Source organism: Heloderma suspectum, chromosome 7, assembly GCF_057233095.1.
Source record: "Heloderma suspectum isolate Gila_16-S chromosome 7, 16-S_ref, whole genome shotgun sequence".
Classification (NCBI taxonomy): Eukaryota; Metazoa; Chordata; class Lepidosauria; order Squamata; family Helodermatidae; genus Heloderma; species Heloderma suspectum.
The window spans coordinates 52,740,036-52,758,210 of NC_139464.1; the positions used below are offsets into that span (position 1 = coordinate 52,740,036).

Consider the following 18,175-nt stretch of genomic DNA (forward strand, 5'->3'; position numbering starts at 1 on the left):
GAGGATTATGCTTAGAGAGCCAGGAAACACCCAGCACAATTGGGTATTGGGGAACCTTAGCCAAGTGAAACTGAATCTGCTCAACGTGGGACTGGGTGCGCAGAGTGAGTGGAGCTGTAATCTGGGTCACCGCGCCCAAAGAAAGAGGACGCCCATCTATGGTCTCCACGGGCAGGAAGAGGCAGGGTAGGAATCTTGTGGAAGAGGGCGAAGGTTTCATCCATGAAACTGGTCGTAACCCCAGAGTCCACTAAAGCCAGGGCCTCCACCCCACCCCACTGGGAGGAGCGGAGGTGAACATGCAATAGCAGATGGGAGGGTGGGGGGGTTGCGGAAGGCACCCACCAGGTGTGGAACCCACCCCCACACTGGAGACCCCCAACAGGCTTGGGGGGCAGCCTAGTCAGGCCTGGGGGTGAGGAGGAGGAGGGGGAGGAAGGAGAGGAGGGGGAGGCAGAGGAGCTGCGGGTCTAGCACGGCAGGTTTTGGCGAAATGTCCCAGTTTTCCACACCGAAAGCATCGGTGCTCAGCGCGCCGCCGCTCTAGTTCCTCCAGCGGCAGTGGGGCTTGGGTCGCTCTCAGCTGCATCGGGGTCTCCTCCGCCCCCACTGCAGGGGTGGGGGGTGGGGAAGGGGGCAGAAAACGTGGGGGAATGGGAGGAGGGAAATCTCGACTCCCGGCGCCCCGCCAGGTCTGCCGGCGCCCCTCCAGCCGACTATCTATCTGGAGGCAGGTCTGGATGAGGTCCTTCAAAGTAAGCTGGCTAGGCATGCACGCCAACTTGTCCAAAATCTTGTTGTTCAAACCATCTAAAAACTGAGCCACCAGCACGGCATCATTCCACTGTAAATCCTGCATCAGCAAGCGAAAAGTTGTCGCATAGCTGGAATCCTTGCCCCGCCTGAGGCGGCGAATCTCCCGAGAAGCCGTCTGCGTGTGCAGGGGGTCACCGAAAAATCTGGCCATCGCTGTCATGAAACCTTGATAGTCCCCGAGCAGGGGTCATTAACGAGAAGTCCCGAAGCCCATTTAGCTGCCACGCCTGAAAGTAGGTTAATGATGAATCCCACACAAACCTGTTCCGTCAGGAAATCCTCAGGTCGAAGGCGCATGTACAGCTCCGACTGGGCCCGGAAAATCTGAAAAAGTCCTTTCTCCCCAGAAAACATCTCTGGCAAAGCCACCGGGCACTTGCGGCGGGGGGGAATCAGAGGTGGCGGGGGTTGAACCGCAGCTTGCGGATTCTATACAGCAGTCATCAGTTGAGCCACTTGATCACAGAGGATCTGGTTCTCTTGCGCCATAGCTTGCACTGCCGGGTCCCTGGCACCCTCCATTGGGCAGGAGGAGAAGAGGGGGGAGAGGAAACGGGGATCAAGCTGTCAGGAGCGCTCTGGCGGCTTCTCCCAGTAGATTCCAATAGCCAACTCACAACACAGACGAAAGGATTTCTTTTCAAAGCTTTAATCCTTTTACAACTTAATGACTCTTTCAGATGCTAATCACCAGCGACTAAAGCAAGGAACAGCAGGGTAGCCTAAGCTTCAAGTAGTCAGTTGATCCCCGTTTGAAAGAGAGTCACTTGAAGACCCAGAACTTATGGGCTAGGGAGAGATCCTCCCTCTTTCCCTTGGGTCCACAGGAGGCGGCTGTTGCCTGGGCACCAAACGGGCGCTACGCCTCCTTTCCGCGCCCTCCATTGCTCATCACTCTTTGCATCTGCGTCGAGCATCTAAGAAGCCCCCCTCCCACATTCCCTCACTATCCGGGTTGCTCTCTATCTCTGGAATGCTGGCAGGAGGAATCTCTGCCAGGTGCTGAGCCTGTGAGGGATGAGCTGGCCCCTCTCCCATGGATAGCTGTTCCTCCTCAGAATCCGAACTGCTCTGAGGCTCTCTGGGCTCAGTTTCCACCCTGACAGCCATCCCTGTCCAGGAGAGGCCGTAGTTGGTAAACCAGCCAAAGCTGGTAAAAGACATTCCAAGCCACCATGGCCACTTGGGCCTCCAGCAACAATGATGGAACAAGGAGTACCCCCAAACTACAGACCTGGTCTTTCAGAGGGAGTGCAACCCTGTCCAGAACAGGCAATGAGCCTATCTCCTGGACCTGGGAACCACTCACCCACAGGGCTTCCTTCTTGCCAGGATTCAGTTTCAGTTTACTGGCCCTCATCCAGCCCATTACTGCGTCTAAGCACTGATCCAGGACTTGCTTAGCCTCTCCTGCTTCAGATATTACAGGGAGACAGAGCTGTGTGTCATCAGTGTACTGATTGCACTTGGCTCCAACTCTCCTAATGACTACTCCCAGTGGCTTCACACAGATGTTACACAACATTGGGGACAAGATGGTACCCTGTGGAACCCCGTGGAACCCCATAGCTCAATTGTCAAGGGGCTGAGGAATGGTCACCCAATATTACTCTCCAATATCGGCCCCACAGGTAGGGATGTCGGAGAATTTCTCCACGAATCTCCGGGAGGCTGAATGCCAACGCATTCGGCCCCCCGAAATTGGTGGGGAAATTCTCCACCACCCCCCGCCACCACCCCGGGATGGGACTTACCTCATGCAAGTGTCCCTCGCGGCGGCAGGTCCCGGCAGCGGCAGGTCTTCTGACCAGCTGCCACCGCCTCCATTTCAAAGTAAAACAACAAAAAAACGTGATAGGCTATGTAAAGATTTACGTAGCCTATCACGGCTAGATTTTCAAAGTCAGCCATGCTAGGCTACGTAAATCTTTACGTAGCCTATCATGGCTGACTTTGGGGGGGAAAAAAAGCGCGTACGCAAATGGCAGCACCCATGGGCGCCGCCATTTGCGTTCCTTATTTGGGCACAGGTAGTCTACGTAAAGATTTACGTAGACTACCTGGGTTGCCCTTATTTTCGCCATAGTCTACGTAAATCTTTATGTAGACTACCCGTGCCCAAATAAGGAACGCAAATGGTGGTGCCCATGGCAACCGCCATTTGCGTACGCGCTTTTTTTTCCCCCCCAAAGTCAGCCATGATAGGCTACGTAAAGATTTACTTAGCCTATCACGGCTGACTTTGAAAATCTAGTCGTGATAGGCTACGTAAATCTTTATGTAGCCTTTCACGTTTTTTTGTTGTTGTTCTTTACTTTACTTTTTTCTTTCGCGGCCGGAGAGGCGGGGCGCTCCCCCCTGGCCAGAATTTCGGCGTGGAGGGATGGGGCGCCTCCCCCCCAGCCAGAATTTTGGTGGGGAGGGACGGGGCACCTCCCCACCCGCCAAGAATTTCGGGGGGAGAAACGGAGCACCTCCCCCCCCCCGAAAAAAGCTGCGGGACCAGGTAAGGGACTTTCGTCCATCCCTACCCACAGGTAGGACCAGAATCACTGTAACACCATGCCTCCAATATGCATGCGGAGTCGGTCCAGGAGGATACCATGGTCAATGGTATCAAAAGCCCATGAGAGGTTGAGCAGATTTAACAGGGTTACACTCCCCCTGTCCCTTGCTCAATAAAGGTCATCCATCAGGGCAACCAAGGCTGATTCAGTCCCATAACCAGATTGAAACCCAGACTGGAATGGGTATAGATAATCAGTATCCTTCAAGAGTGCCTGGAGTTGCTCCACCACAACCCTCTTCCCGCAAAGGCGGTATTTGCGACTGGGCAATAGTTGTCCAATAACATTGGGTCCAGAGTGAGCTTCTTCAGGAGTCGTCACTCTACTGCCTCCTAAAGAACAGCAAGGACCACCCCTTCCCACAGGGAAGCATTTACCACTCTTTGGACCAACCCAATCATATCTCCTTGGCTAGCTTTTATTAGCCAGGAGGAACAGGGATCAAGAGCGCACATGACTGGTCACATTGCTGCAAGCACCTTGTCCACATCATCAGGCCACAACAAATGAAACTGATCCCACAAAATAGGGCAGATGGTAGCGTCAGTCACCTCAACTGGAACTGTGCTAACAAAAGCGTCAAGTTCAGTGCAGAGACAAGCAATTTTGTCCTCCAAGTGCAATGCAAAGAGGGGGCCAGGGCCCCATTTGCTGGGGAGGATGTTAACATGCCCTGGAAGAGCTCCGCTGGATGGCTACTCAGGAATGCAGTGGAGGCAGCAAAATAAGCCTTCTTTGCTGCCTGCAGTACCACACAATAGGCACAATTATGTGCTCTACAGCTCGGTTGTCTTCGCTTGGAGTCTTATGCCATTTATGCTCTGTCCAACATCCAGACTGTTTCACTGACTGCAGCTCCCCAGTATACCAAGGAACAGAGCGGGCTCTACAGAGCTGGAGAGGGCACTCAGGTCCAATCAAGTCGATGGCGCTCTGCATCTCACCGTTCCACAGTGAGACTAGGGCCTTAGCTGAATTGCCAGCTATCTCCACTGGAAAATCCCCAAGAGTGTTCAGAAATCCATTGGATTCCAACAATCTCCTGGGTTTGACCATTCGAATGGGTCCTCCACCCCTGCAGGAGTGAAGTAGTGCTGTGAGTTCAAATATCACCAGGAAATGGTCTGACCATGACAATGGGGATACTTGGACCATCCCCCCAATTTTCAGACTACTCATCTCACAACTTGGAGCAAAACCTGAATCAAGGGTGTGCCCTGCTTTATGTGTTGGACTGATGAGAAACTGAGACAGCCTCATGGTTATCATGAAGGCCATGAAGTCCCAAGCTGGAACTCCAGAGACAGCCTCAGCATGGAAGTTGAAGTCACCCAGAACCACCATCCTGGGTTCCTCCAACACCACACTTGAAACTGCCTCTGCCAGCTCGGTAACAGGGTGGACGGTACACCAGCAGCATCTTCAATCAGTTACTATGACCCAACACCAGGTGCAACCCCTCAAGGCCTGCTCCGAGGTGCAGTGGTTTCCTGGTGACAGAGATGGAAGTTTTATAAACCATGGCAACTCCCTGCCCTCCAGCCTACATTGGTGCAGCACTGAGTACCCAGGTGGGCATAGCTGAGTCAGATCAACCCCACCCAGTTCACCAACCCAAGCCTCAGTAATATACACCAGATTGGCCTTCTCATCCATGATTAAATTGTGGATCAGTGTGGTCTTATTGCTGACCAACCTAGCATTAAATAGCAGCACCGCAAGACAGGATGGCTCAGTGGATGAGCTACCAGGTACATGAGAGCTAGAGGACAGGGGTAGAGGGGGAACAATGTATAAACATCTGTGGCCCATTCTACTTTGATGTCCTAAACCCCTTCTCCTGCCATATCTCCTTCTGCCCCCACATCACTGGAATAAAGGTACCCCTTCATGGGTCCCTGTGTCAGTTTCCCCAGCACATCCTTGCCACACTAAAACTACCCACATACTCTCAACATCCACTCACCATTCAACATACTCTCAGCCATTCAACTCATACACTCTACTCATCCAATCACTCCCAGTCACAATTTTTTTATCTGTTTTAATGTGCTAAGAAGAACTATTTCCATAACTGCCACTACTGGAGCCTTTGGTGCTATGGACATCCCAAAACAAATATAGCCATGAGAAAGAGCCACTTCTGAGTTTCCTATTTCCTAATGACTCATTTACAAATCTAGGTTTGAAGTTAGAGACTGAATGGAGTGGCTCTAAAACTGAATTGTGCGAATCTGTTGTTCCGTCTACACTGGTTACCTATTAGTTTCTCAGGTCAATTTAAGATGCTAGTTTTTACCTTCAAAGCTCTTTAAAAGTTTGGGGCCTGAGTACTTTAAGAACCATGCCCTGTCCTATGTATCTCCCTCTCTACTCTGCTCAACATGTGAAGTCTTGCTCCATCTCCCCCTGCCAATTCAAGCACAGTGGGTAGAGATAAAGAGCAGGGCCTTTTCAGTTATGGAATGCCCTCCCCAGAGAAGCCCACCTGGCTCCATCATTATCTGTGTGTTAATGCCTGGTTAAAACCTGCCTTTTTCAAGGGACCTGAGAGCCAGCTGACTATGGATTTTGTCTGTGTTTCTTGCTGTTGCTGATGGGTTTATGTCCCTTTTATTGACACCTTTCATTGCCTTGTTTACAGCTTTGATGGGTCATGCCTCTTTGTTTTATCATCTGCTGCTGTGTCATGGTTTGCTTATTGTTTTGATGTTTTCTGGTAGTTTTACATTGGTTTATCTGGAATTAAGTCTCCTGTTTCAATGCAGCTTACTTCCTAGTAAACATGTTTATGAAGCAATCCTGTGCATTTTTATTCAGAAGTAAGTTCTACTGAGTTCAATGAGGCTTACTCCCAGTATGTATAGAATTGCAGCTAGGTAATCGTACACACTGAACTCAGTATGACTTACTTTTGAGTAGACATGCATAGAATTGCATTCTTAATTACTTATATTATTAGTTGCTTCCATTTCTTTTAAAGACAAAGCAGCATATAAACTTTTTAAAAAGAAACAATCTGCAAGTCTTCTGAAATCCATAACATTTAAGATTTTTCTGCATTTTTAGATAGGCCTTTTAGTGAAACAGCCAGTCCAGTTTTTCAGAGGAAGATTCTTAATGGATGGACTGTTCTTAACCTCATCATGTTCTTGCGATGTAGCTCTCTCGATTTGTACAATATAGGAATGCAGACACACAGTCAATCCTTCATGATGAAAACTAGTATGGATATTCTGTCCAAGAGATCTTATGTGAAATATATGTTACTGTCATATTACAAGTCTACACATAACAGTCCAAAAATGTAGTTTTCTCCAGAAGTGAATTTCAGACATGGATTGTTACTGATACATGTCTATGGAAATAGCTATTTTGAACTTGCCTTTAATCTGTTTGCTTTTCAGTTAAATCCTGAGTAATTCTACTGTGAACTTGGTAATGCAACTTCTGCAACAATTTGTATACATTTATTCATAAATTTACATCAGGGGTGGGGAACCTTCTTTCTGTCAAAGGCCAAATCTGTCAGAGGTTGCATGCGTGAACCTGGTGGTGAACAGAACCAGAGCCAAAAGTAGATGCCACCCCTTCCCTCTTTTTCTCTCTCCCTTCTCCCCACTCAATGGGCTGGCCAGGTATCCTATTTTAAACCGGACAGCCCTGTATTTTAACTTCTGTCTGCTGTCTGGCTTTGTCCTCTAAAATTCCAGGATTCTGGATGCTATGTGCAGTTGTGAAGGGTTTGTTTTTGTTTTTTTAAAACAACTCTCTATTTTTGGGCAGGGAATGAGGAGAGCACCTAGCTGCTACTGCAGCCTCTATGGGGAGACTCAGGTGGCTGACTTTTTTTTGCAGCTCTACACCACTGGGAGGGACAGGTGAAGCAAGTACACAACTGATGGCAAAGAAACAGAAGGAGACACCTTGTTGGACACCTCGTGAGGAGCTATTGCTTCTTTAGCCAGCCTTTGTCTCTCACAGAGCAGCAACAGCCCTTACCTACTTCTGTAAAAACCTATCACGCACACTACTAAGACAGAAAGCATGTGAAAAAGTAGCATGATCTTCTCATTACTTTTCCCTTGAACAGAGTTTGTGAGTGAGCGAGAGATAGAGAATGTGGGGGAGAAAGCATGAAAGAAAGTGTTAGTAAAAAAGCAAGGAAGACAGGAGTTGGGATGAGAATTGAATTGTCTACCATGGATTCAATCAATCTGGGGCTTGCTCCCATATAGGCCTGCATGGGAATTAAATTCAGTATTGCAGGCCTTGCTCTTGGTGCCATTTTGAGAGATTCAGTAAGTGAGCACGAGAGAGAGCCTTTTTATTGTGGTGCTGCAATTCTTGAATGCTCTCCTAATTAAAATTTGTCAGGTTCCCTCTGTGTCTCTTGCCAGAAATTGAACATACTTCTTATTCAACGGGCTTTTAGAATCATAGAATCACAGGGTTGGAAGGAGCCTACAAGACCCTGCTCAATGCAGGAAGCCTGATTCCAAGGTGGTCTCCCACCCAAGTACTAACCAGCGCTGACCCTGCTTAGCTTCCGAGATCAGATGAGATCAGGTGCACTTTGATCTATCAGGTGAGACTTAATGTGCAACGCCCAGTTTATTGCTTCCAGTTTTAATGTGTGATATCTTTTACCTTTGCTGCTGTTATGTTTTTGTTTTGTTTTTAAATGTTATTTTATGTTCTTTGTTAATGCTTTTAGAAATTGGTTGGTATTATTTGTTATATTTATACGGGTTTATAACTTTATGATTATGTTGTAAGCCTCTCTGGGTACTTTCAGTAGAAAGGTGAGGTATAAAAATTATTGTTATTATTATTATTTTCAAATTCACTAGGTTTCTTTATGTGTCAGAGCACTACTTAATCTCTAGAACATTTTGTAGTTGTGTTACATTGAAACTCTATATTTTGTTTCAAGTTTCATGTTTTCTTTTGATTTCACAATCTATGAAAAGATGCATTTAATTCCTTTGCTGCCAACCAGACAACCCCAGGGGAGATGTAAGGGAGAAAATCTATCATTCCTAGAGTCTCCGTTTAAATGTTAACAAGTCTGTTACTAGACAGAAATATATTCACCCAGCTTCAGTGTAAAATGTCATTTACACATTGCTCATATTCATACATTGCCCATTCCACACCTGGAAGTGTACAAAAACAATGCTGTTATATAGGTGCGACTTTGGAGTTCTCTCTCTCTCTCTCATTCTGTGCTCTTATTTGATCTGATGGCTGCTCTAGAGATAGGTAAGCTGCTCCAAGGCCTAGGATACCTCGCCAGGAGACATTTTGGACTCTTTGAAAAAGTCTGGAACAAAGGACTTTGGGAGTGTGTAAATTGGAGGCAGGGGAGGGCCTTGCTTGGTAATCCTAGTTTGTTGCTTGACTAAAGAACAGCATCTCCCTACCGCCCCCCCCCCCTCGCCCAAGTAATTCTGCATTTTGCTCATTTTATGTTATTTCTGACTGCTTTTTTCGGTTTAAAAATAAACAATGTTTGTATTTAATAAGGTTTTGTCCAAGCGTATCAATACTGAAAAGCTTATTTACATGATTCATGCCCAGATTAGCAACGGGAAACCTACAAGTGTTCTTCCCTGTGGCTCATTGCTTGGAGGCATCTAGAGTGCCCTAACACTCTGCTGGTAGCAATTATTGAAAAATATACCTTACTAGTAGATTAAAACAATGTCCAGGCTTAAATTGAGATTTTAAAGGAAGCAACAATGTATACAAAGCTTTTGCAGCAACACCTTCCCAACAGAGACCAAAAATACTGTAGTGAATGTCCATTGTAAGCATTTTGAGTATTGATACAAACAGGGTCATTTCTCATTCATCTTACTGCTGAAGGATACATAAAATTAAAATACCATCACCAGAAAAAAGTTGTAAATTGAAGAGGAACCATGAGTTACTTAGGCCACAATCCTATGACAGCAGCTGGACAGCCATAGGATTATTCAGTTTTCGGGAACCAACCTCAGAGCCCACAGTCCAAGGTCGGTTCCTAGAAAACTGCTTCCCCGCTCCCTCTCCTATTGCCTCATAGGTGGTGTGGATCGTCCCAGTCTCCATGCTTGTAAGGCCAGTGCAGAGCGGGAGGAAAGGGAGTGTTCCTGGGGGCGGGGACCTCGGAAGAGCCGGAACGACGCTTCCTATGTGTTCTCTGGCCATCGTCATCCCCCCTCCCTGCCCCAAAGTGCTGCAGCTAGACAGCCGAAATCAGCCATCTAGCCACAAACACAGGGAAGCTGGAGCGTGGAGGTGAAGATCCCCTCCACGCTCTGGCTGCCCTGCATTGGATAGGTGGTCGCCTCCAAGTTCAGAGGTGGCTGCCTATCCCCATAGGATTGCTCCCTCCATATTTAAAATCTCCAAATTCACATTCCAACTAAAATTTTAAAATCAATGTTAATGTTGGCATTATTGAAATTAATTGTTCCTCTTATATAGGTTTTAACTAAGCCTCAACTATACAAAGTAATGACTGATGTATTTTAGAAAGCCTCAATACTATCAACAAGAGGAGAGCAAGGACTCCCACAACCACCTCATCTTCCTTTATTCCCTATAATGTAAATCAAAGTTCCCTAACGTGGTGCCCTCCAGGTGTATTGAACTAAAACCACGTATTTCCCAGCCAGGTTGGGGAAGGCTGATGTAGACTATGGAACATTTGATAAATCAGATTTTTTTTAAAAGCACAAACCTGTGCAGCAGCTCTTACTGCAATCCAGGCCTGCACTCTGTACATTTCCAGGGCTGTAATTTCCTCAGTAACACGGTGTCTACTGGTAGGCTAGATTTAACAGAAATTCTGATTTAGGTCAGTTGGAAATAATAAATGGATTATGGAAAAGCATCCACACGTTTAAAATCACACAAACTAACGTAAACTTCTGAAAAGCCATGTGGAAACAATTATTCCTAGTGCTTTACACTGCACTACCTAGACACACTCCTAGGTATTGTGTGTAGGATTGCAACCTTAAAGATCTGCAATTTTCTTATCTTGAATGAAAAAGCAATATTATGTGTTTGTTCTGGAGTTAGTGATTTCTATGGTGCAATAAATTTAGGCATTGAAAAACAGGCAGGTAAATAGAGTAACTGGCACTCCCATTCTAAACATTTGCACTAGCAGAACAGAAATAGTACACTACTTTCTGATCCTGTAGGTATATCCTAGTTTGAGGTGATGGTGGGAAAAATGGAAATTTTCTTACCATAAATTGCTGAGACTCCCAGAGGGTATTCTTCAGCCTCGGAATGTCACCTCTGCCTGAGCATGTAGGCACATTCAATTTTCATCACTTCTCCAGCGGGAGGAGCTGCCCTGTCCTTCTAGACTGGACTGCAAGAACAAGCATCCCCTCTATCCCTAACTGGAAAACAAAAATAAAACTAAGCCAACAAGCGTGAAACCTCAGACTTACTGTTTGGGACCTTCAACATGAAAGGGCATAAATGTAGGAGGGTTTTAGGGCAATGGATACATCCCAGGAGGCCCTATTTACCCCTCCCATAAATACACTGAAGGCTGAAGCTAAGGACATTGCCCTGGAAAACCACTGATGTTGCTGAATGATCCCTACTGAATGGTTGTAGCACATGCTAAGTTCCAACCAGGTTATGTTCAGCCATTTCTCTCACTAGAACCAAGTCCTAATATGTTCTTCCCCAGATGAGCCCTGCAGCCAAGTAAGCTGGTGTCTGTTGTTATATGGATCCTGTTGGGTTCTGCCAGAGTCAGTCCCTCTGTCAATGTGGAGCATCCCAGCCACCAGCCCAGGACCTGTCTGAGCCAATCCAGGATCAACTTTTTCAGATGCATCTGGGAAGCTATCTGATCCAAGAATGGTAGGAGGAATTGTTGCAGGAGCCTTGTCTGGAACCAAGCCCATTGTATCAGAACCTGGCAGGAGACCTGGCAGTGAGCCAATGGCATTATTTGAAGATTAAATGAATCTTGGAGCACCTTTCCTGCATGAGGTACTTCCTACACTGTACAATGTTCAGAAAGTATGCTAATTGCTGTGTGAGAAACAAGTTCCTTTCCCAGTTCGCAATGAAGCTGTGGTTCTTGAGGAATGCCAACACAGTCTGAATGTCTGTTTTTTTTTTTACCCTTCACTGTGAATGACTGAGGATGTCTTCCATGTAGATTAAAAGCATATTCCTTGTGATCTCAGGTGTGCCACCAGCACTACTAAGACCTTGGTGAACATCCTGGGTGCCAATGTCAGTCCAAAAGGTGCTGCCCTGTATTGACAGTGGTAGTTGTCAGAACAAAATCAGAGGTATCGTTGATGCCTTACTCTGATTGGAATGTGAAAGAATGCTTCAGATAAGTCAGTGATAGCCAACAAATCCTGTTTCTTGACGCACATCATCATGGATTTCAAAGTCTCTGTTTTGACATGCTTATCCACATTTCAGATCCTCAGGCAAATGTTCCTTCAGGGTATTTACCACCATAACTCTAGAGTCAAAGTGGATGGCATCCAGGGATGAATCTGCTAGCTACTGAGAGGGCAAATTTCTTCAGACCATCTTTCACTGGTTTAGGTGTCCAGTCCAATTCCAGTAGTTTCGTTGCCCCGAGGAAGACCATCCTGGTGAACATTGAGTTGGTGACTGAGGCCTGGAGGGCTGCCACAGATACTTCAAATCTGTTACATAGGACCACTTCTATTCTCTTATCACACAGATCCTTAGGCCCACTTTCCTCATCTGTTGGGATAACCACTGTAGATGTGAGGGCCACTAATGGAACATCTACAGGCACAGCTACATGACTTAACTTGGGAGAAAATAGAGTCTGTTAGCCAGTCTGCGCACTGATTTGTACTTGGATAGATTTGCCGAATCTAGGGACAAGTTTTAGTAGCAGCTGTCTCCGTTTTGTGCATGCCTGGCAGGACTCAGGTGATCCCAGCCACTGAATCCAGGAAATAAGCACTGCCACATTCCACTGTTGTTGTTTTGTACTACAGCATGGGCATCCCAACCCAGCCTGAATGGGTGGTGGAGAACATCCCCTATGGATCACAGACACGTCAGAGGTGTGGGGAGGAAAAGGAGAACTCGAACTAAATTAGCAGGATTAGACTTTTAGGAGCTCCAATGTCATCTGACTCACTAAGCACAGTGGCTCCTCCCTCTGGAGAAGCAATGAAGACTGGCCTACACACTCAAAGGAACTATTCTGAGGTTGAGGAATGCCCTCCAGGACTCTCAGGAGAACAGGAGGAGAAAGGACTGATATGAGTATGGAATAGATATCCATTTCTTTTCTCTGAAAAACAAGACAACTGGAAGCGTCACAACAGGATCAACAGAAAACAAAGAATACTGTCCCCATCACCCAATATGATCTAGTCATTATTTTTACTTGTATATTCTCTTGATATAGAATATATCAACTTCCTGATCACAACTTCCTGTCCTTCAAAAATTAATAATTCACCTCTTCTGAAAGAAGCTCTGTGGACAGCTTCAGGGAACCAATGGACTGGTACATACCCTTGGTTTAAACGTTCTTCCCTTCAGTGTGCCTGAAGTTGGTGATTCCTCCTTATTTGTAATTAAATAAAAATATAGCAATGCTATTTCCATGTACGATCTTCTTATCAATCTGTAGAAAGGCAACACAAAACCCCCACAAATGTTATGATAGCACTTGACACACACCACTATTACTTGGAAATAGATTTTTCGTATCATGTGGTAAAAGTTTTGTTGTTGTTTATTCGTTCAGTTGCTTCTGACTCTTCGTGACTTCATGGACCAGCCCACGCCAGAGCTTCCTGTCGGCCGTCGCCACCCCCAGCTCCCCCAAGGTCAAGTGTGATAAAAGTTAAGGTTGTTAAACTATACTGGTGCCTTAAACTCAAAGCAGCTTAGAACAATGAAATAAATAATAAAACTAAATCCATAAAACACAATAAACCAGCAGGAAATACCACCATAAACACCAAAACAATAACAGCAGCAACACATCCAAGATATATTTAAATCTAAGACCTGATTCAGAAGTTACCCACAGTGGTACTGTAGTATGGCATTTCCAACTCTAGTGTTGTATGAAGGAAGCATATTGCGTGGGCAGAGGCAGCAATATATTTACTCCTCAAGGCACAATCATCCCACCCTGAACAGAACTGTAACATCTGAAGGGTTTGGAAATATTTTAAGGAAAAAATTAAATACATGCATCACTTACCTAAACTTATTTTACTACTTTAAGACTGCAATCCTAAACATACTTACTAGAGTATAAGCTCTGCTGAACACAATGTGACTTACTTCTGAATAAATATGCACAGGATTGTGCTGCAAGAACATGAAATGTAGTATGCATAACTTACCACATACAATTTGACAGTTTAGTATATTTATGAAATTTAACAATAATTACAAATATACCCAGTATTAGAGATAGAACTGGATGTTCCTGCACTGTAAGATTCCTGAGCGTATCTTTGGTTTTGTTAGTGGAGTATCTAAGTAGAGTGGAGATTTCCTGGTGTAGCAGCAAACCAACAATAAAGGGAATACCACAAAGCACAGACAGTGATGAGGCCTCCTCCTTCATCATGTACTAATGACTTTGCACCCCACATCCAATGCTTTGCCAAGCCAGGACAACTTTAAGTTGCATTTCTTGAGGGATGTGTTTGACTATGATCAAAGAATTCATTTGAGATCAAATACTTTATTGTTGTTCTAGCTTTCCTATGGCTCTCCTCCGTCCAGTATCAGTTTAGAGAGGTGGGGGGCAGCTAAATAGGATTTATTTTTATCTAACAGAAAATTGGATTGCCATCCTGGTAGCCTGATTTACCAGTTCATTGCCTTTAATTAAAAAAAAATAGACAGAATGGAGCCCAATGGGGAAAAAAACATGAGTGTGAAGAATCTTTAAGCTCTTTAGGCAAGCGAAGACCTGCCTATGCACTCAAACCTTTTAAGTCTTATAGTCTGGGCCTATCCATGTTTTAATTGTTTTATATTTATTTTACTGTCATATTTGTTTTGTAAGCTGCCCACATATAAATATAGTGAATAAATAAATAGCATGAATAAATAAAGTTCAGATCAGGGGGAAATAACAGAAAATGATCAACGCAAACTAAAACTAAGCAAGTCTAAAGCAACAAATTGTATGCACCTTTATTTGCAGCTGGCACATTACAACCTGGGAGATTGAACACAGTTGGAGTTTCTTCTGAGTAAGCATGCATGGGATTGCACTGCATAGCTAGCAATAAACTTATGACTCTGTGTGTCTGTGCGCGCGCGCGCATTCGTGTGTATACATACACACACACTATCTTTTTTTTCAAGCCTAGAAATATGTAAGGCCAGTGAGATTACAAAAAGTTCATATTCCGTTAGGAGCTTCCTTCCTAGCTTGGTGCCTATTTAGTGGTCTCCACTCTCCCACACACATACACACTTTCTAAATTGATGTCAATGTCTGCATTTAATGGGTGCAAGTGTGTAAAAGATTGCAGTTCTCAGGCTGCAATCTTTAACACACTTACCCTGGAGTAAGTTCTACTGAATTTATAGGATGGCAATGTCAGATGACACTGTGTGCACACAAGGCAAACCTCCGTTATATTGGGGGATGTTTGGGGAGTTCAGTAGGAAATTCAGAGCGTTAATCAACTACTAAGGAAGAACATGATATCCCCTCTGTGAATCGAGCTCAGCTTATACCATCAGGGCTCCAGATATGTGTCAGAGCTATTGGAGCAGAACACATTGCATAGGTTGCACCGTGAAAACAATCATGCAACAATCCTAGGCTTATTTACTTGGGAGTAACTTCTACTGAGGAGAAGGGGACGGCAGAGGAAGAGATGGCTAGATAGCATCACTGATGTAATGAATATGGACTTGAGCATGCTCTGGGAGAGAGCGCAAGACAGGAAGGCCTGGCGTGCTATGGTCCATGGGGTCATGAAGAGTCGGACACGACTGAACGACTGAACAAAACTTCTACTGAAATAAATGGTACTTGCTTCTGAGTAAGTATGGATAGGATTGGGCTGCATATTTGTGTATATGGAAGAGAGAGAAAAACTTGTTAGCCTGTCATTTCCAAGACAAATAAGGAAATAATATCAAGCCAAGGAACATGGACAAAATTATTCAAACAGTTGCTTACCCGTAATTTTGGTAACCATTCAAGCTTAATTGTATGGCATCCAGGAAACTCTCAACAGCTGTTGCTGATTTATTAACACCTAGTGAATCAATCTGTCGCTCTATCTTCCCTAAAAAAGAAAGACATATGAATTAATCTGACAAGGGTTATTTTCTGTCAGAGCTAGCAAAACAGTGGGCAGAATCCAATGCTGCCCTTGTGTGCACGGCCTAGCCCCTTTGATCTGGTCTGCATGGCCAGCTCCGCCATTTCTGGTCTGCACACGGCCCCTACCACTTGTGGAACCACATTGTGATGTAATGCTTCCCGGGGCAAGCCCCGAATGAGCAAAAATGAGCCCATATGGAGCTCCACTGACCTGACCCTTCCAGAAATGAGCATTTTTCGCTTTCGGGGCTTGTCCCTGGAAGCGCTACGTCACTGTTCCACAAGTGGTGGGGGCCACTTTCGGACTGGAAACGGTGGGGTTGGCCATGCACACAAAGGCAGCATTGGATTCTGGCCAGTATATTATTATTATTAATTACATTTATATCCCACATTTTTTTCCTCCTTAAGAAACCCAAGGCGGCTTACATGATCTGCCTCCTCTCCATTTTATCCTCACAACAACAACCCTGTGAGGTAGGTTGGGCTGAGCGGCTGTGACTGGCCGAAAGTCACCCAGTGAGCTTCCATGGCTGGGTGAGGACTAGAACCTGGATCTCCCGATTCCCAGTCCAACAGACTAGCCACTACACCACACTGGCTTCATTTGAAGATTTTGGGGAACCAGGGTGCCAATGGCATGATTGGTCTGGCCAAATATAAACATGAATGGGTCAGAAGTGATGAAGGACTGGTAGTGGAAGCTTACAGCAGTCTGCTGCAGCCCAGTAGCTTCTTTAGCCATGGCCATAGGAGGAATGGCATGTTAACTTTCACAGGTTCATGAGTGTGAAGAAATGCCATGAATATAACTGCTGTTGTTCTGTAATGTTTACTTTGTATGACTATGATGTATCTGAGAGGCTATAATATATCTGAGTAGGCCTGAGGCCTTGCTTTGTTGCTGTCAAAGGCCTGTGTAGCAGTTGCTGAGTGATGTTTTGAAGGCGAGAGTGAATTATGATCACTTTGAATATTTATAGATGGGGCTTGGATCAGGAAAATTCAGTTTTGATTGGCTGGGGATTCTAGCTAGGTGGAAAAGAGTGGTTGGGAAAGGGCAGTTAAAAAGTTGATAGTTAAAGAGTCCTTTGGTAGACAGTGAGGGAGAAGGACTACTGGTTGGTGGGTGATGTTTTAGAAGGAGTAGGAGAAAGGTGAGGAGAAGGTGGATAGCTAAGGCCTGAATATTAGGCTATTCCTTCTCTGTGGGATAACTATATACGGCAGGTAAAGATCAGGAGTAGGGAGAAGGTGACTATGTTGTGCCAGGAAGCTCCCCTAAGATCTTGCCAGAAGAAGGTTGCACAAGCAGGCAGTAAAAACCCAGTTAAACTGTCCAAGCAGCCTGAAATAAACAGGAGGAGCTTTGGGAGTCAGAGGAAGACCATACCCAAGAACTGGATCTGGTTGTGAGTGGAGGTTTTGGGAATTTGGCCTGGTAAAAGAAGACATTAAGAGGCCTGCATTAGCAACAGTGTTTCTTAAGAAGTAGCAACAAGCATTCTTTTGAAAACCCCAAAGTAAATATTATTCCTTTACGTACAAAATATCCCTTTAATAAATTAACTTGTTTAATAGTTCATTGTATCCCTAGTGCATCTCACACCTAAGCTCTTATACCCAGCTTCTAGGAAGTTTTAAAGTATTCTAACAGAATTGGTGGCAGTGGGAAAGGGTCAGTTTGTGGAACGCTTTATAGTGCCAGAGATTTCCTCAGGCCCCAAAATATAAGCATTTGCTAAAAATAAGAAACCCCATACGTGGGATTGCCCAGTGAAAGAGCAGTTTCCCACAGATGGTGGCAGCACCAGGAGAGGAACTACCCCATAAGGGGAGAAAAGCTTAAACTTTTAGAGCAACAGTGAGGTGGCAGAAGAGCCAGCTCAAAGTCGAAATACTTACTGCTGCAGCCTCATCATTGCTGCAACCACAGGGCAGTAATCAGGGAACACTGATTACAAGGGAAGCTTTTTCCCTACTCCTGGGAAACAAATCTAACTCCATCCTAAGGAGCCAATACAGAGGATGCATAGAGATACAGCACTTAATGGAGGTAGCAACACAATGTGGCCATGAATGAGGCAAGTCCTTCCTACTATGAACAAAGTTGTGGGTTCGGGATATGTTCTAGCACCCCCAATAAGTACAGTGCAAGTTTGGGGACAATGCCCTCTGACCCTCCCAGGTAAGGTATAGGAATACTGTGGGAAAATGAGTTGCATATTACCTTTACGAAAAAGAAGTTCTGCTTCCAGCTCTAAGTCTCTTCTTACTGATGCCATACAAAGGTCCATTGCTGTTTCTGTGTGCTTGAGGGCTTGTAGCCATTGTATCTCACTTTGTGGTTTAGATGTGCAAGACAATTCTAGAGTTAATATATGTCCTAGAAACCAATTTGCAAGAAAATATTTCATGAATTGTTTCATAATTCAAAATGAAAATC

The 18,175-nt window shown here is 45.1% G+C and overlaps 1 protein-coding gene across 1 annotated transcript in view; it reads right to left on the bottom strand.

Moving 5' to 3' along the window:
• Window positions 1-18,175, bottom strand: part of CFAP54 (cilia and flagella associated protein 54) — a 202,841-nt gene that overhangs the window by 35,382 nt on the left and 149,284 nt on the right. The window contains exons 59-62 of the mRNA XM_084810218.1: window positions 17,960-18,115; window positions 15,583-15,691; window positions 12,930-13,041; window positions 10,114-10,203 (exon numbers count right to left, since the gene is read on the bottom strand). Coding sequence (XP_084666344.1) covers window positions 10,114-10,203; window positions 12,930-13,041; window positions 15,583-15,691; window positions 17,960-18,115 — 467 coding nt within the window. The remainder of the gene's footprint in view (window positions 1-10,113; window positions 10,204-12,929; window positions 13,042-15,582; window positions 15,692-17,959; window positions 18,116-18,175) is intronic.